At 47.2% G+C, this 20,578-nt stretch overlaps 1 protein-coding gene across 4 annotated transcripts in view; it reads left to right on the forward strand.

The window, feature by feature from the left end:
- The window catches only part of RALY (RALY heterogeneous nuclear ribonucleoprotein), a 422,461-nt gene that overhangs the window by 332,817 nt on the left and 69,066 nt on the right, over positions 1-20,578 (forward strand). For all 4 annotated transcript variants that reach the window (XM_063960222.1, XM_063960225.1, XM_063960224.1 and 1 more), the window contains one exon: positions 9,184-9,453. In XM_063960222.1, coding sequence (XP_063816292.1) covers positions 9,198-9,453 — 256 coding nt within the window. In that variant the 5' untranslated portion in view covers positions 9,184-9,197. The remainder of the gene's footprint in view (positions 1-9,183; positions 9,454-20,578) is intronic.

Below are 20,578 nucleotides of genomic sequence, written 5' to 3' on the forward strand. Positions count from 1 at the left end.
GACGTGTATCAGCACTGTGGGCATATCTGGCACTGTGGGGGCATGTGTAGCAGCACTGGGGGCATATCTGGCACTGTGGGGGCATGTGTAGCAGCACTGGGGGTATATCTGGCACTGTGGGAGGCACTGTGGGGGCATGTGTATCTGCACTGGGGGCATATCTGGCACTGTGGGAGGCACTGTGGGGGCATGTGTATCTGCACTGGGGGCATAGCTGGCACTGTGGGGATATGTGTATCTGCACTGGGGGCATATCTGGCACTGTGGGGATATGTGTATCTGCACTGGGGGCATATCTGGCACTGTGGGGATATGTGTATCTGCACTGGGGGCATAACTGGCACTGTGGGGATATGTGTATCTGCACTGGGGGCATATCTGGCACTGTGGGGATATGTGTATCTGCACTGGGGGGCATATCTGGCATTGTGGGGTTATGTGTATCTGCACTGGGGGACATATCTTGCACAGTGGGGGCATGTGTATCTGCACTGGGGGCATATCTGGCACAGTGGGGGCATGTGTATCTACACTGGGGGCATATCTGGCACTGTGGAGATATGTGTATCTGCACTGGGGGCATAGCTGGTACTGTGGGGATATGTGTATCTGCACTGGGGGCATATCTGGCACTGTGGGCATATCTGGCACTGTGGGGATATGTGTATCTGCACTGTGGGCATATCTGGCACTGTGGGGATATGTGTATCTGCACTGGGGGGCATATCTGGCATTGTGGGGTTATGTGTATCTGCACTTGGGGGCATATCTGGCACAGTGGGGGCATGTGTATCTGCACTGGGGGCATATCTGGCACAGTGGGGGCATGTGTATCTGCTCTGGGGCATAGCTGGCACTGTTGGGATATGTGTGGTGGGGGCATATCTGGCACTGTGGGGGCATGTGTAGCAGCACTGGGGGCATATCTGGCCCTGTGGGAGGCACTGTGGGGGCATGTGTATCTGCACTGGGGGCATATCGGGCACTGTGGAGGCATGTGTATCTGCACTGGGGGCTTAGCTGGCACTGTGGGGATATGTGTATCTGCACTGGGGGCATAACTGGCACTGTGGGGATATGTGTATCTGCACTGGGGGCATAACTGGCACTGTGGGGATATGTGTATCTGCACTGGGGCATATCTGGCACTGTGGGCATAACTGGCACTGTGGGGATATGTGTATCTGCACTGTGGGCATATCTGGCACTGTGGGGATATGTGTATCTGCACTGTGGGCATATCTGGCACTGTGGAGATATGTGTATCTGCACTGGGGGGCATATCTGGCATTGTGGGGTTATGTGTATCTGCACTGGGGGGCATTATCTGGCACAGTGGGGGCATGTGTATCTGCACTGGGGGCATATCTGGCACAGTAGGGGCATGTGTATCTGCACTGGGGGCATATCTGGCACTGTGGAGATATGTGTATCTGCACAGGGAGCATATCTGGCACTGTGGGTATATATGAATCTGCACTGGGGGCATAGATGGCACTGTTGGGATATGTCTATCTGCACTGGGGGCATAGCTGGCACTGTGGGAATATGTGTATCTGCACTGGGGGCATAGCTGGCACTGTTGGGATATGTGTATCTGCACTGGGGGCATAGCTGGCACTGTGGGGATATGTGTATCTGCACTGGGGGCATAGCTGGCACTGTGGGATATGTGTATCTGCACTGGGGACATAGCTGGCACTGTGGGGATATGTGTATCTGCACTGTGGGGATATGTGTATCTGCACTGGGGGCATAGCTGGCACTGTGGGGACATGTGTATCTGCACTGGGGGCATAGCTGGCACTGTAGGGACATGTGTATCTGCACCGGGGGCATCAGTCATCCACTATCTCAATGTCACCCAATATCTCCCTGTCACCCCTGCCTCACCAGTAACCTATTATCTCCCTGTCACCCACTATCACCCTGTACCACAGGGAGTACAATTGTGTAGCCACACCCCTTTCTCGTAAGACCACACCCCTTTTATCCAATCAAGGGGCGCCAAAATAGATTTTTGCTTACTAAAAAAAATAAGCTTGGGCCGGCCCTGGGCGCTGCTATCTACAAGATAGCATTCCGACAGTGTGGGCAATTTCTGAACAGTCAGCAGCACTGACCGTTCGGGCACCTGCAGCTATCAATTTCGACAGATATCTGGCACTGTGGGGGCATGTGTAGCAGCACTGGGGGTATATCTGGCACTGTGGGAGGCACTGTGGGGGCATGTGTATCTGCACTGGGGGCATATCTGGCACTGTGGGAGGCACTGTGGGGGCATGTGTATCTGCACTGGGGGCATAGCTGGCACTGTGGGGATATGTGTATCTGCACTGGGGGCATAACTGGCACTGTGGGGATATGTGTATCTGCACTGGGGGCATATCTGGCATTGTGGGGTTATGTGTATCTGCACTGGGGGGCAAATCTGGCACAGTGGGGGCATGTGTATCTGCACTGGGGGCATATCTGGCACAGTGGGGGCATGTGTATCTACACTGGGGGCATATCTGGCACTGTGGAGATATGTGTATCTGCACTGGGGGCATAGCTGGTACTGTGGGGATATGTGTATCTGCACTGGGGGCATATCTGGCACTGTGGGCATATCTGGCACTGTGGGGATATGTGTATCTGCACTGTGGGCATATCTGGCACTGTGGGGATATGTGTATCTGCACGGGGGGGCATATCTGGCATTGTTGGGTTATGTGTATCTGCACTGGGGGGCATATCTGGCACAGTGGGGGCATGTGTATCTGCACTGGGGGCATATCTGGCACAGTGGGGGCATGTGTATCTGCACTGGGGCATAGCTGACACTGTTGGGATATGTGTGGTGGGGGCATATCTGGCACTGTGGGGGTATATCTGGCACTGTGGGGGCATGTGTAGCAGCACTGGGGGCATATCTGGCACTGTGGGAGGCACTGTGGGGGCATGTGTATCTGCACTGGGGGCATATCGGGCACTGTGGAGGCATGTGTATCTGCACTGGGGGCATAGCTGGCACTGTGGAGATATGTGTATCTGCACAGGGAGCATATCTGGCACTGTGGGTATATATGAATCTGCACTGGGGGCATAGTTGGCACTGTGGAGATATGTGTATCTGCACTGGGGGGCATATCTGGCATTGTGGGGTTATGTGTATCTGCCCTGGGGGGCATTTTCTGGGGGCATGTGTATCTGCACTGGGGGCATATCTGGCACAGTGGGGGCATGTGTATCTGCACTGGGGGCATATCTGGCACTGTGGAGATATGTGTATCTGCACTGGGGGCATAGCTGGCACTGTGGGGATATGTGTATCTGCACTGGGGACATAGCTGGCACTGTGGGGATATGTGTATCTGCACTGGGGGCATAGCTGGCACTGTGGGGATATGTGTATCTGCACTGGGGGCATAGCTGGCACTGTGGGGATATGTGTATCTGCACTGGGGACATAGCTGGCACTGTGGGGATATGTGTATCTGCACTGGGGGCATAGCTGGCACTGTGGGGATATGTGTATCTGCACTGGGGGCATAGCTGGCACTGTGGGGACATGTGTATCTGCACTGGGGGCATAGCTGGCACTGTGGGGATATGTGTATCTGTACTGGGGGCATAGCTGGCACTGTGGGGATATGTGTATCTGCACTGGGGACATAGCTGGCACTGTGGGGATATGTGTATCTGCACTGGGGGCATATCTGGCACTGTGGGGATATGTGTATCTGCACTGGGGGCATAGCTGGCACTGTGGGGATATGTGTATCTGCACTGGGGGCATAGCTGGCACTGTGGGAATATGTGTATCTGCACTGGGGACATAGCTGGCACTGTGGGGATATGTGTATCTGCACTGGGGGCATAGCTGGCACTGTGGGGACATGTGTATCTGCACTGGGGGCATAGCTGGCACTGTAGGGACATGTGTATCTGCACTGGGGACATCAGTCATCCACTATCTCAATGTCACCCTGCCTCAGTCACCCATTATCTCCCTGTCACCCCTGCCTCACCAGTAACCTATTATCTCCCTGTCACCCACTATCACCCTGTACCACAGGGAGTACAATCGTGTAGCCACACCCCTTTCTCGTAAGACCACACCCCTTTTATCCAATCAAGGGGCGCCAAAATAGATTTTTGCTTACTAAAAAATATAAGCTTGGGCCGGCCCTGGGCGCTGCTATCTACAAGATAGCATTCCGACAGTGTGGGCAATTTCTGAACAGTCAGCAGCACTGACCGTTCGGGCACCTGCAGCTATCAATTTCGACAGATGCAGGTGTCATTGTCCATACACCAGAGCCAGGAACAGCGATGCACACTGGAGCTGGCCTGGGGAAGAGTTTGTAGGCCAAAATCCCCGGATCCCGCCAATCCAGATTAGGGATGGCCATCGACCATCAATGATTCTAAATCATTGATGGTCTATGACCGATGGTAACTACTTTTACCATCGATGGGGAGAACCAGCTGTTTCCCACCATCGGTGGTAAAGAGCTATCAAATATTTTTATATTTTTTCTCCAGGGTGTCAGGGACACGGAGCATAACTCCGCCCCCTGACACCTGTGAAGCCACGCCCACATGCCCTGATTGGCCTGTGGCTAGCTCAATACTAAAGTAATAGTGACCATCGATGGTCATAACCATCAGTGGTTCCACAACAGATGGTTTCCCACCATCGAGGTTATCCACCGATTGTACCATCGATGGTAACCATCGATGGATAACCCACCAATGGCCATCCCTAATCCTGATCCCAGGATTGGTCATCCTAGCTGTGTCTCTCCACCCCGTCGGCTGACTGGGCATGCGCAAGATCACGCTTCTATTGCGTGATCTCCTATGCAGCCCGCAGCCGGCAGTAGCCACAGCCATGTGCCTGTCGTGGTGAATGAGCAAGAACATCTGCAGCTGTCTAAATCATACATTGTCCTGCATATCGGCGTGCTATCTGTCATCTTGTACACATGCACCCCTGTCACCTTTCACACATCTATGCATGGGGAAGAAGCGGTATCAGCACACATAATGGCACTGATACCGCTTCTACCCCATAACGAACCTTCATGCATCCACTCCTGCGTTTTTAATACAGCCTTACATTATCACTTCACACATCGCCTCAAACGTCGGTGAGGCAGGTGCTACATTTTCAATCCAATATGTATTTTATTCTATTTATACCTATGTCTTCACATAAGCAGTATTATAATGGCACATAATTATTCTAGATTTTTACCAATTATATAAGGAATTTTACAATGATGGTAAAAACAGCTCCTTCACCCCTACACCTACATAATGAGACTGGCCAGTCTGTGTTATATATCTGTATAGAATGCTAAAAATAAAAATCAGTTACCTCATGTCCGGCGGCCATTATTGACCATTGGAGCCGAAGCCCCATCCAACATCCAACCCCTCTTCGCCGGCTGGAAACAACCCGCGCAGCGCAGCAGCTCCTCCGCCCGCTGCCGCAGCGCCGCCTGTTCAGGCAGGTGTCTGGATCGTGTGTGTCAGTTTCTGAGCTGCCGCGCGACATAAAGCTGTGACGTCATCTGTGTGTGGCGTCATAAGCATAACTTCGGTGTTGTGCAATAAAGAGCCTAGGCTGCCGGTGACGCAACCTGAACCCAATGTCATCGGTCTGAACTGGGTCAGATTTCTTACTTGTAATCATGAGTGTAAACATCTAAAATGTTTTCAATATCTACATATTGTAGGTCACAGTTCCACGTTACTATTAAGTCACTTTTAAAAGTAATTTTAAAGGGCCAGTAAACAAAACTACAGTACTGATAACATTAACTTCATATAAAACAGGAGGTTTTCTATGTGTACAAATATATCTATTCATTTAAACGTTTTCAAATATTATTGATGGCTATTTTATGAGCATTTGTAAATTAGAACCTACTTCAGACCTGATCGCTCATCTGCGATTTTGCAGAGGGCTGCGATCAGATAGCGGCTTCCCAAAGAGAGTGAAAACCCGCTCCGTGCAAGTGTGCGAATGCATGCATATGCTGTGCGAAAACTTCGTCAGACAGCAGACATCTGCAAATCCGTTCACAACTCACTCACCATCGAATGATTTTTTTCCAGTCTGTGCGTAGCCAGGGCCATCTTTTCGTATGGGCTCAATGCCCAATGGCCCCAGGAGTATAAGGGACCTAAGCTGATAGCTGAGGGCCCCCTCTTTCCAGGGGTACCAGATTTTTTAAAATCTGCCCTAGGGAACCAGAGATATCCGACTTCAAAGCAGTGGACTGTTAATTGCTCTTCTTAGCCATATATCTCAGGTTCTGTCTGACTTTGGGTGTGTACACACGGTGAGATCCTTGCTATGCCCGATTTTTTTATTGCGATTTCCCTTGAACTCCCCGGAGCCCAGCACCACCGATTTTGACTAACTTTTCTTGAGATATGGACTATGTGTGCTAACGATTTTGCCTTATGTGAGATTTTGGCTTATGTGAGATGTCATTGACATGTGAGATGAACTAGATAGTACACCGATCTAGCAAGGATTGACTTGCCTGCGCAGTCTATCTTTTCTTGTGATGCCGACCTGGCGGGACCGCGCATCGGGATCGAATCGGGATCGCTAGGTGACTTTCACCTTGCGATCTGCACTAACTTTTCTTGCGATTTTGACTATATAGTCAAAATCAAAAGAAAATATCTCACCGTGTGTACACACCCTTAGAGTTTTTCTGAGGGTATAATCCTAAAGCTGTGACTCTCCACTTTCGATGGACACTAGCAGCTTGTCTCTACTATGCCCAGAACGAGAGATATCAGCCTTCAAGCAGCTGGTCTCTGCTCAAGCTCCACATGTCTAACATGCAGTTTTATATATTTGTTGGTGGATTGCTCTGGCTCCTGAACTCTGATCCCCAAGTCCCCAGTACCTCCTGACAGGTGAGACACTCTACTTTTTTATCCCATGCAAAGCTAAGAAATCTTTTTCCAGGAACTTGAGATATCTGCAGTCAAGCAAGCTGCTCTCTCACCAGAAAATGGTGAAAATTAAGCCCACTCCACTATCGACCCCTCCCTTACGTATTAAACACCCCCTACCACCCTGGAAGTCATGTAGCGGGGCCACTTCATTCAGCCCAATGCCACCTTCTACAGTTTAGTGTTCTCCCTCCCGCCCCATCTGTGCAGTAAAGGAGTAATTACCAGAAATTACTGCTCCAGGTCCTACATGCTGAGCAGAAGATAGAACACCCCTACGGCCCGCGGGACATCAAAGCTGCCACTGATAGCACACCCACCCATGGAAGATGGGTAGGGGCCCCAGTGTATTGCTGTGCCCAGGGGCACACACTGCTGTTAAGACGGCCCTGTGCGTAGCCCAGGACTTACTCTTACAGTGAGATAGAATCAGGCTGATCAGGGCCAGCCAGAGCCGACGTCACACACCCATCCTGCAAATGCATAGATAGAAATGTTTGCACAATTCTTTTGCAGTTTGGCCTCGCATGTGCGCTTTGCAATCCATACGCATGTGCAGTCATTCAGTAATCGCCCGCTGTGCGATTTCGCACAACAGCGATCAGGTCTGAATTAGGCCCTTAGATTTATCTGTCCTTTAGGTGAGCACTGCCTAACTGATAAATACTGAATTTGTTATGTTTCTGCCGTTATAAAGCCCTGGTATTCCATTGTTCAGCCTAGCTTTTATACTGTTGATGAAACTTCTAGAATATTAAAGCCCCGTACACTCTGGGTGACACACTAGACAATATGAATAACTATTTTTAAAAAAAAGATCTATTGTTCACATTGTCGAGTCTGTATGCCTGAACGATCAACGATGCCCGCACCCGCGGGTCGTTCTTAGTCAGGCATTATCAACTGAACATGCAGTTCAACTTTAACTAGGCCGACCATACTATCCCTTTAACCTGGGACACTCATGAATTACACAGGTTCTGTGGCCAGCTGACTACAAGCCTGCATTTCACCTGGTTTTTTAAGCAGCCACAGAACCTGTGTAATTCATGAGTGTCCCAGGTTAAAGGGATAGTATAGTCAGCCTGCTTTAACTATATCATTGAGCTGCATGTTCGGGAGTGCGGGGGGTGATGTCGCTGAACGATATCGTTCGTCGATGTCGTTCCGTGTGTATGCACTGGCAATCTCCCCTAATTAGCCATCAGAGATATAGTGCTGATTGCTAACTAGTTGCCCTGTGTGTACCCGGCTTAAGGGACACTTTATAGCACAACAATTTCCTGACCTGTGAAACAAGATATTCTAAAGTGTAGCAAGTTGATTCTACATATTATGAAAGCTTAACTCCAAACTTTGAAGGTGGCGGAATCAGGTCAACATGCTGATCCACATCAAATCCCGGTGCTTCTCTTCTAAAAACACTGCATGAATGCCATGCACACCTGCACCTGTATGCAGAACAACAGTGAACATCCCGGTCCGTAAAGCGGTCACATTCAGGTTGGAGGCATAGAGCCTCAAGAATGGACTGTGTCACTTAAATTGGGGTTAGTTGGTATGTGAAAGTGAAGGAGGAATGTTGTTCCACTGTTACACAATAGCGATTTTGCTTCATAAGCATTAACTGCAGCACTGTGATAGAGGAATTTGTATTGTGTGACTGAGTATCTCCTATTTATTTCCATTTTTTAGAAGTACATTTTGCACCTCTCATCAAAGTAGCGTAGATGAATATATGGTGTTCTTAAATTCCATATTTCTGTTATATAGAATATGTTACCCGATAATAAATTACACCTGTGTTTTTAGCTGAACCAAACCATTTCTGGCAAGAATTTAAGCACCAATATTCTAAAAGCTACAGGACACGACTCCTTTACTTAAATTACATATTTGTAATTTTTGTAATATACATTGTGTATTTCTTATATTTATAAAAGTAGATGTCCGTAGACTCCTTCTTTGGTTCTGTACCATTGCTTGTTGCCAGAGGTATGTCACGAAGCTTCTTTCTAAACATATTTGTATCCAGTACAAAAGGACACAGCAGTGCTATGTTGTACACAAGGGTAAATAAATGAAGCAATTCTCCCTAATATAAATATATGGCAAAAAAATATATAAATCAGCCATCTGAAGGCAGTAAACATTTTTAAACATTTCTACATTGTGTGATCGCATACCTTATGTCCTCTTTCTCTGTGTTTCCAGCATCAGGATAGAAGATGTCCCTGAAAGCCTCTACCAGCAACATCACCAACAAAAATGATCCCAAATCTTTAAATTCCCGAGTCTTCATTGGTAACCTAAATACAGCAGTGGTGAAAAAGAGTGATGTAGAGTCCATCTTCTCTAAATATGGCCGTGTTGTTGGCTGCTCAGTACACAAGGGATATGCTTTTGTACAGTATCTGAATGAGAGACACGCGAGGGGTGCTGTCCTTGGGGAGAATGGACGAGTACTGGCAGGGCAGACATTGGGTAAGTAAACAGCTGTTCCAAAACAGCAAGTATCATTGGACTTATTATATTTTATTTCTTTTAAAGCAGTATATTCCTGTTGATTAAAAAATCATGTTGTGACCATATTGAATGGCAATAACTAGTATAAAACGCATGACCTAGTATTGTTTATCTTTTTAGTGAAATCATTTTGGATTACTGTAGTTAGGGGGTCATTCCGAGTTGATTGCTCGCTAGCAGTTTTTAGCAGCCATGCAAATGCTATGCCGCCGCCCACTGGGAGTGTATTTTAGCTTAGCAGAAGTTCGAACGGTTGTATCACAGAGCGGCTACAAAAATTTTTTATGTCGTTTCAGAGTAGCTCAAAACCTACTCAGCGCTTGCGATCACTTCAGACTATTCAGTTCCGGATTTGACGCCACAAACTCGCCCAGCGTTCGCCCAGCCACGTCTGCGTTTTTCCTGGCATGCCTGCGTTTTTCCTCACACTCCCTGAAAACGTTCAGTTGCCACCCAGAAACGCCCACTTCATGTCAATCACTCTGCGGCAAGCAGTGCGACTGAAATGCATCACTAGACCCTGTGCAAAACTACATCGTTTGTTGTGCCCGTACGTCGCGCGTGCGCATTGCATCGCATACGCATGCGCAGAACTGCCGTTTTTTAGCCTGATCGCTGCGAACAAATGCAGCTAGCGATCAACTCTGAATGACCCCCTTAGTGTAAAATAAGTCCGATTAAACCAGCAACAGAAGCTGTGTTTACATTTGTGATTTTCAGCTGTGTAATTATGATGTGAGATTATTTATTTATTTATTTATTTTATTAACAGTTTCTTATATAGCACAACAAATTCCGTGATAAAGCAAAATTGGGTAATTACAGTCATAGAAGTAGGAAGGTCCTGCTCGCAATCTTACAATCTATAGAACGTGACATAATCATCAGTGGAGATAAATCACAGTATACGTAACTGTTGATTCCTATGGGACCAAGAGACAAATTCAGACCTGATCGTAGATGTACTAAATTTAGCACATCTAAGATCAGTCACATAGACATGTGGTGGGACGCCCAGCACAGGGCTAGTCCGCCCCGCATGTCAGGCCCGATCCCCCGCACCAATACAAAAGCATCGCACAGCGACGATGCTTTTGTACTTGCGCGCTGGCAGGGAGCTATTCGTCGCTGTGAGGGTCGCAGCGGCTGTGCGTGATGCCGCGCAGCCGCCATTGCCAAACAGCGCCGGCCCGCCCCTTCCCGCCCAGTGAACACAGGCGATCACAGGGCTGAGACGGCTGTCGGATGCCGGCGCATGTGCAGTTCAGACCTGATCGGCTGCTGTGCGAAAACGCACAGCACCGATTAGGTCTGAATTAGGCCCCATGTACACATGTATAGAACTCCCATGTGTCCTTATTTTCTAAGGACAGTCCCCTTTGTTCAAACCAAAATGTTTTAATTACATATCACCATGATTCAGACTTTTTGATGTCCTCAAATTACCAAGATATGGGCAGATTTCTATAAATATTTTACCAATTTGACATAAACTGAAGAATGGAGTGTATTTTGTAGCCTGAACAGAGTATAATTTGCATGGGTGTCTTGGAATTCATTTTAAAATGAATCCGTACAGGCAGTACGGATGGTGTAATGGTTAGCATTACTGCCTCACAGCACTGAGGTCATGGGTTCAATTCCCACCATGGCCCTAACTGTGTGGAGTTTGTATATTCTCCCCATACTTGCGTGGGTTTCCTCCGTGTTCTCCTGTTTCCTCCCACAATCCAAAAATATACTGGCAGGTTAATTGGCTCCTAACAAAATTAACCCTAGTGAATGTATTTGTTACTACATGTGATAGGGAATCTAGATTGTAAGCTCCACTGGGGCAGGGACTGATGCAAATGGTCAAATATTCTCTGTGAAGCGCCTTGCCTAATATGTGTGCGCTATATAAATAACTGGTAATAAATAGAATAATAAATAAATAAAATGATACTAGATCTACACATGTGGCTTTAATCTTTTGCATTTGGCTCCATAAGAATCCATTACTTCTAGATCACTTGATTTATCCCATTATTAGCAGAGAATCGCCTAATCCAAAAACACTGAACCAGGCAACTGTCTCCTGCTGTTGGTATGTCTTGATCTAGTGATAGTGACATGATTCTAGTGTTAATTATGGTTAAAACGCTAAAATCTGAATTTACTTTGAAATCAAAATTCTAATCAAACTCTTTTTAATTGGACATAGATGGTATTTGAAGTAAAGCCATTTCAACAACTGAAATTTTAACAAACATACTTTTTATATATTTACTGTAAAAAGGCTCCTACATAAATACTGTACATAAACAATGCAGGTATCACACTGACGTCATGCCGCGGCGGGCCGGAACATGTAGCTTTGGATGATGAGTCCAAATTGAGCTGCATGCACGGCCAAGACTGAGAGTCATTAACGACCTGCGATGACGCGCATCGCTCGTTGTTTACAGCGTATACATTAGTCGATATAGTAAACAACATCACTCAGGAAGAGTCAAAATGAGCAATGTCGTTTACTATATCGACTAGTGTGTACGGGCCTATAGGGTAGTTACGTTTATCAGCACACTCTTTGTTGTAATACTGTATGCTTTTTATTTGTAAACAACGCAGTGATGGCTAGGCAGATTATCACCATCCCTTTTCTAGATAAAACCATTCAAATGGAGCAGGAAATGTATTTGACTTCTGCTCTATATTGTATCTCTACTAAGTGCCATCACTGCACATGCCTAGCACCACCTACTGGGCGTGCCTAGCAGCACCGCTTACTGGGCAGGTCTAGCACCGCCTACTGGGCGTGTTAGCACCATATATATATATACTCACATACATACATACATACATACATACATACACACAAACAGAATGAATAGGACTCCAAATTCCACACCATTGAATATGCCTGGGTGCCTTCAGTAATATAGAAATATAGTCAGTGAAAGGCTGCGGCACTCACAGGTCTTGTAAACCATAAGCAGGTTATATGCTCGTCCACCTCATCTTAGCAGGACACTCCAGTCCATATACAGGTCAACATTTCAGTTTATTATATAAAATTATTGTATGTCCTGACAAAATGTAATGCAATAAAATGAAACATTGACCTGTATATGGACTGGAGTGTCCTGCTAAGATAAGGTGGACAAGTATATAACCTGCTTACGAATTACAAGACCTGCGAGTGCTGCAGCCTTTCACTGATATACTGTAAGTCTATATAGAGATATATCTATATAGATATATATATATAGATATATATATATATTTGCTTTTCTCAGCTATCAGTAGACTATAGCCTCTAGTCTATAGTTGCGCTCTGTAAACTACTGATTGCTTAGCTCAGCTAATATATATATATCCGCCTCCAGTGGTCCTAAGGGCTCCAGACAGTCCTGGCATGGTGTGTCCTGTTGAAAATGGCAGGGCACACACGAGTCACTGCCACTAGAACTGAGCTCGGGCGGGAGCCGTCCGGGAGAACAGCGCAGGGCAGGCGGGAAGGAAGGGGGAGGGAGGGAGGGCGTGAGGTGTGACGTGCTGTTTGGGAGTCTGACTGGCGGCGCAGCGGGAGGGGGTTACTGTTAGGTCGGGCAGTGATGCAAGATGTTATCCGATCATCCCTATCAGTGTGCTGCTTTAATAGCACTGCTACAACAGCAGCACAAAAAGCAGTGTAAAAAAATAAAGCAGCCAGTATTTACCCTGCACAGAAACAAAATAACCCACCAAATCTAACTCTCTCTGCACATGTTACCTCTGCCCCCCTGCAGTGTGCATAGGCTCTCATTCCGAGTTGATCACTCGCTAGCTGCTTTTAGCAGCAGTGCAAACGCTAAGCCGCAGCCCTCTGGGAGTGTATCTTAGCTTAGCAGAAGTGCGAACGAAAGATTAGCAGAATTGCTCGAAAATCTTTTCCTGCAGTTTCTGAGTAGCTCCAGACCTACTCCTAGATTGCGATCACTGCAGACTGTTTAGTTCCTGGTTTGACGTCACAAACACTCCCCCGTTTCTCCAGCCACTCCTGCGTTTTAGCCTGACACGCTTGCGTTTTTTAGCACACTCCCGGAAAACAGTCAGTTTCCGCCCAGAAACACCCACTTCCTGTCAATCACTCACCGACCAGCAAAGCGACTGAAAAGCATAGCTCGACCCTGTGTAAAATTGCTTAGTTTTGTATGAAATTACCTGGCGCGTGCGCCCTGCGGCCCATGCGCATGCGCAGAACAGCTGATTTTTAGCCTGATCGCTATGCTGCGAAAAACGGCAGCGAGCGATCAACTCGGAATGACCCCCCATGGTTTTGCCCAACTGCTAACACATTTGCTGCTGCGATCAACTCAGAATTAGGCCCAAAGTTCCTGCTGCGATCAACTCAGAATTATCCCCTATTTCTTGGTCTAATGCGCACACAGTCTTACAGGTGTTTTATTAACATAACCAAAACTCAAACGTAATGGGTTTTTTTTTCCCCAGACATCAATTTGTTCTGTCTTATTTCTAATGACTTTATCAGACGGAACAAAAAAAAAGATTTTTACTTTGTCAAAGATGTTTTATCTACAGTGATGAGATAATGTCTGTATGCAAGGCACTCATCTATTGTCATGCATTCATTTGATAAAAAATGTGCCCTGATCTTAACATATAAACATAGAATTTGATGGTAGATAAGAACCACTTGGCTTATCTAGTCTGCCCTAAACACATTACACACACACTTACACGCTAGGGTTCATTTTGTCGGGAGCCAACTGACCTACTAGTATATTTTTGGAACGTGGAAGAAACCGGAGTACCCAGAGGAAACCCACGTAGGCATGGAGAGAACATACAAACTCCACAGTTAGCAACATGGTGGGTAGCAAACCCATGATCTCATTGCTGTGAGGCAGTAATGCTAACCATTACACCATCTGTACTGCCCCTAGGTAATAAAAAATTACCTATTCCTATGCCCATATTATTACATGCCCGTATATACAGTCATCTTACTATATACAGAGTCTGATTCAGTATCAGTCGCTATTGTGATTCAGAACGCAGTCCTGTCGGGGGGTGGTGATGCCACGTTTTGTGGGCGTCAATGCTGCCTTTGGGGGGCGCAGTCCAGACAATGCAGGCATGTAGGCTACGGAGACTGCATAACATGACACGCCTATGCTGCGATCAAAAAATCTGCCAATCATGCAGGTTGCCTTTGGCAAAAATACAATGGAAGTGTCCTTTTTGGAGAATAGGAATCTCTTCCTTGATATTGTCCTATTTGTGCTGGTCTTGTCGGTGTTATTCCTTATGGAGAGCTCATCATCTCTGACTTCATTATTTAGAGCCTCTTACCCTTTTTCTTATTATGATACACTATAGTAATGTCCACCTTGCTCTTGAAGTGATTTTTATTTTATTTTATTTATTTCGTACAACCCCCTCTGGAAAAAGTAACTGTTTGGTTGAATGTTCTCAATTTCTACACAATCTATTTGACCAAATTGTATCCATTTCCAGTGTGTCTTGAAAGTCATCAACCCTTTTTCGGGGTGTCCTGTTATATCTGTTGAAGTGTAACAAACAGCAGGTGACTTAAGGTGGCCATATACCAGCCGTTATCATTCTAGTCAGCTAACTGGTTGGCTGATTGGAACAATAATTGGGTAATGAATGGGAGCTTAATGATAATCTTTAGTTTTCGCTTAAATGGCAAAAAGCTGCAATGACAAAATGTTTGAAATTCCCAGAGGTTCATCTAGCTGACACACATTGATGTAGGGAGTACGGAGACCTTGTTCATCACATCAGCCAAAGTTCCAGTCAACAAAACATTTAATTATATAAGTATTTAACACATTTCCCATGGTTATGAAATTACAATAGTGAGAATACCCATGTGGGTGGCAAGGTTGGGTATGAAATCCCGACGGTTGGGATGCCGGCAGTTACTTGACCGACCATGACCAAGGCTAACCCCCCCAGTGCCTAAAACCTTACCCTCCCCCCAGTGCCTAGCCCTAACCCCTACCCTTATACTCACCTTCAGGATGTCAGCTGTCGGTGTTCTGGTGCCGGTCTCCTGAGGGGTGTCGGGATTCCAGAGTCGGTTACATGACCGCCGGCATCCCGACAAATGCATAACCAGGTGGCACACTCCTCTCGAGACTTACATACCTTAGACAGCCAGGTGCTTGCAATTTTCACTAACACCAATCACAAGCCCTTGTTCTACCCCTCTTCTATCTGAATGGGATCCAAACCCCCTCCTCCCCACCTCCCACTTAATTTCTTGTTATTGAATACTATGACAGTCCTCTGATGTTCTGACTTTATGGGGGGAATAAACATGTTTGAAAAGTCTGTTGGGTGTCTGTTTTTTCCTGTCTATTAGAAAAACACAACCAACTGACTTTTCAAACAATTGAATACCGCCCTATAAGTCATTTGAAATCTTAAATCACATTTGCTGCACCTTACTAGTGGTGCTAAGTCATTTGATGTATGATTATCACTGTCATTTATTATAACTTATTATACCAACTAGATATATGCGCCGACCCCTGTGTTTTGGTTTTGGATCTGTATTAACTTTTTGTTTCGGTTTTGGTTTAATCACAACCACCCTCACGCGTTTTGGTTTTGGATCTGTATTTCTCTTATGTCCTAGGGGATACTGGAAATCCATTTAGTACCATGGGTATAGAGGGATCCACTTGGAGCCATAGGCACTATAGAAGTTTGATAACGTGTGCTGGCTCCTCCCTCTATGCCCCTTCTACCAGACTCAGTTTAGAAAATGTTGCCGAAGGAGCCAGTCACATCTCTGGAAGCTCCTGAGGAGTTTTCTGCATTTATTTTTAAAGTTTGTTATTTTCAGGCACAACTGGATGGCACCAGCCTGCCTGCTTCATGGGACTTAAGGGGGGTAGAGACGGCCCAACCCCACTAAGGGTTAATGGTCCCGTTCCCCGCTGACAGGACGCTAGCTCCTGAGGGAACTATTTGCAAGCCCCACCACGGCAAGCGTACATTCCTGCAGCACGCCATCACCCCTAACAGAGCCTGAAGAAAAAAGAGTGGTGAGTACTAAGTCGGCATCCCGGTTATCGGGTCGCCAGCCATTATGGTTGCATAAACGTACGGAGACGCACTGCTCCCACACGGGGCGGACTGAGTCTCCAGACTTAGTACACTGTAGTCTACACAGTACCCAGACTGGCAATACAGGCTTAAAAGGGAACTGTCTCCAATTTATGCACTCAGACACATAAAGCCAGTATAAAGAAGAGTGGGAAGACCGCGCGCCATTGAAGGGGTGGGGATTCACTATGAGCGGATCCAGCAGCTCACAGGTGCCATTTTACCCTACTGCAGTTGACACAGACGCTGACTAACAGGGATGCGCAGCTCCTCTGGAGAGCCTCCAGATTACCTCAGCGGAACCAGGGGGTCATAGCAGGGGGGAACGATATAATAGTGTACTAAATTCCTAATCTAGGTACTCAGTCTGCGACCCAGCTAAGCTTGGCTTTAGCAATAAGGGCGCCGAGTGCTGGTTCTATCCTCTCTCTGTGTCTCTCGGGAAGGGCTCTTTGTGGGTTAATTGTGCATTTAACATTTTCCTATGTGTGTGCTGTCACTGCTGAAGTATGTCAGGCAAAGAGTGTGTTTCATGTAAGGCACAGTGGGGCGGAGCAAGCCTGGCTGGACTCCATTAGGGGGATGATTTCCACCATCTATACTAAATTATCTTGTAATGAGAAAGGGACGCAATACTTAAGACAGTCTATGGCTGAGTTTATGTGAAAGGACTCAGTACTCAGACTAGCGTCTCAGTCCTCTACCATTTGTCCACAAAAACATATTTTGGTCCAGATCCTGCATTCTGACTCTGATAATGAAGGGTCAGAAATAGAGGAAGGTGAGGTAGACATAGAGGTAGGGGAGGGTATGCTGTCGCAGAGTGTAGAGGCTCTCAAAAATTCTATCAGAGAAGTCCACTTTTCCCGTATCAAAGGAACTAAATATCCTGTTTGAAAAACTGTGGGTTAATCCAGATAAAAAATGTCAAATTCCTAGGCAGTTATTATCATCTTTTCCTTTTCCTCTTGAGGATAGGAAAAAATGGGAAAATCCACCGATAGAGGATACATCAGTCTCCAGGCTCTCACGTAAAATAGTACTACCTGTTCCTGGAGCAGCCTCCCTAAAGGATACAGCTGACCATAAGATTGAGACTACACTCAAATCTTTGTATACAGCTGCAGGGGTGGCCCAGAAACCCACTATAGCATGTGGGTGGATTACTCGAGCCATTGCTAAATAGTCTGGTAATTTAATTGATGGGTTAGACACCTTACCTCAAGAGGAAATTATGTTACTCTTGCAGCACATACAAGACTCTGCAAACTTAATGGTAAAAGCCATTAAAGAGATAGGTTTGCTCAATGCACGCACTACAGCTATGGCAGTGTCGGCATGCAGGGGATTATGGCTACGTCAGTGGACTGCTGATGTGGATTCCAAAAAAGGTGTGGAAGGCCTGCCGTTCACAGATGAGGCCTTATTTGGCGATGAACTTGACAAGTGGATCTCACAAGCTACTGCGGGTAAGTCCACTTATGTACCTTCTGCAGTTCCGCCAGCTAGGAAGGCCTACTCAGGACCCAATTTACAGTTCCTTCGGACTGCCAAGTTTAGGGGCAAGGCCAGAGGTTCTTCTACCGCCACTAGAGGTTCTAGAGGTAAACCATGCAAACCAGCGACAGCTGGTTCACAGGAACAGAGCCCAAGCTCTGCTTCCTCAAAACTTTCCACATGATGGTGGACCGCGATGCCTGGGAGACAGGCAGGTGGGAGGCCGGCTACAATTGCCAGGATCCCTGGGTCATAGACCTTATATCACAGGGCTACAGGCTGGAGTTCCAGGATCTCCCACCTCACAGATTCTTCAAATCAGGCTTACCAGTTTCACAAGAATAAGAGTAACCTTACAAGAAGCCATTCAAAAACTGTTACAGACCCAGGTCATTGTTCAAGTTCCACCTCATCTACAAAACAATGGATACTATTCCAGCTTGTTCTGTTGGTCTGGAAGAGGGGGAATTCCTAGCATCTCTGGATGTAAAGGATGCGTTCCTTCACATTCCGATCTGGCCACCTCATCAGGCTTATCTACGGTTTGTACTGCTGGACTGTCACTACAAGTTTGAGGCCCTGCCATTTGGTCTCTCCACAGCACTGAGGATGTTCACCAAAGTGATGGCAGAGATGATGATGTTGCTCCACAGACAGGGAGTAAACGTAATTCCTTACCTGGACGATCTTCTGATAAAGGCTGCCTCCAGGAAGCAGTTGTTGAAGAACATTGGTCTCATGACCAGATTAATCCTGGATCATGGGTGGATTCTGAACCTACCAAAATCTCACCTAGAACCAACGCGGAAGCTTCATTTCCTGGGAATGATACTGGACAGAGTCTCAGAGAGTGTTCCTTCCCTTGGAAAAGGCAATGGTGATCCAGTCGATGGTTCGGGCTGTCTTGAAGCCGACCTGAATCTCAGTACATCTGTGCATCCGCTTTCTGTGGAAAAGGATGGCTTCTTATGAAGAAATTCAGTACGGAAGGTTTCATGCGAGGGCCTTCCAGCTGGATCTGTTGGACCAATGGTCCGGATCGCATCCTCACATGCATCAGCAGATTTGTCTGTCACCAAAAGCCAGGATCTCCCTCCTGTGGTGGTTACAAACTTCTCACCTAGTGGAGGGTTGAAGTTTCGGGATTCAGAATTGGATACTGCTAACCATAGACGCAAGCCACAGAGGTTGGGGTGTAGTCACCCAGAGGGTGCAGTTTCAAGGAAGATGGTCAAGTCAGGAAATCGTTCTTCCAATAAACACCCTGGAACTCAGGGCTATCTGCAATGCCCTTCTGCAGGCCTCATCTCTTCTTCAGAATCAGGCCATTCAAGTCCAGTCGGACAATGTGACAGCGGTGTGTTACATCAACCAACAGGCAGAACAAAAGCAGGGCCGCAATGTGAGAAGTGTCAAGAATTCTTCTCTGGGTGGAAAAACACGCCGTGGCATTGTCGGCGATCTTCATTCCGGGAGTAGACAGCTGGGAAGCAGACTTCCTCAGCAGACACGACCTGCACCCGGGGGAATGGGGCCTCCACCCGGAGGTGTTCCAGTGGCTTCTTGACTCAACAAGAAGCTCAGGCGGTATTGTTCCAGGTACACATTGGCCCCAGTGCCAGATACAGAAATGCCCCCTAGTGCCAGATACACAAATGCCCCCCAGTGCCAGAAACACATTGGCCCCAGTGCCACATACACAAATGCCCCCCCAGTGCCAGATACAGAAATGCCTCCCAAGTGCCAAGTACACAAATGCCCCCCAGTGCCAGGTACACTGCACCCCCCAGCACCAGATACATTGCCTCCAGTGCCACATACATTTCCCCCCAGTGCCAGATACACTGCACCCCCCAGTGCCAGAAACATTGCCCCCAGTACCACATACATTGCCCCCAGTACCACATACATTGCCCCAGTGCCAGATACATTGCTCCCGGCACCAGATACACTGCATCCCCCAGTGCCAGATACATTGCCACCAATGCCAGATACACTGCACCCCCAGCGCCAGATACATTGCCCCCAGTGCCAGATACACTGCACCCCCCAGCACCAGGTACATTGCCCCCAGTGCCAGATACACTGCACCCCCCAGTGCCAGATACATTGCCCCCAGTACCACATACATTGCCCCAGTGCCAGATACATTGCCCACAGTGCCAGATACAAAGCACCCCCCCAGAGCCAGATACATTGCCCCCAGTGCCAGATACACTGCAACCCCCAGCGCCAGTTTCATTGCCCCCAGTGCCAGATAGAGTGCTCCCCAGTGCTGCCCCCCGCCCCGCTGCTGATACTTACCGTTTTTCCTGAAATTTTCTGGTGCCCACTGCTCCACATGCTCGTTCTTCAGCCTCCGCACAGTGAATGAAGAAAATGGATGGCGGGGAGTGGCTATGATGACGCAGATCGGCATCGCAAGCTCATATCGCAAGCTACTGGAAATACTTGCGATATG

The sequence above is a fragment of the Pseudophryne corroboree genome, chromosome 3 (assembly GCF_028390025.1).
Source record: "Pseudophryne corroboree isolate aPseCor3 chromosome 3, aPseCor3.hap2, whole genome shotgun sequence".
Classification (NCBI taxonomy): domain Eukaryota; kingdom Metazoa; phylum Chordata; class Amphibia; order Anura; family Myobatrachidae; genus Pseudophryne; species Pseudophryne corroboree.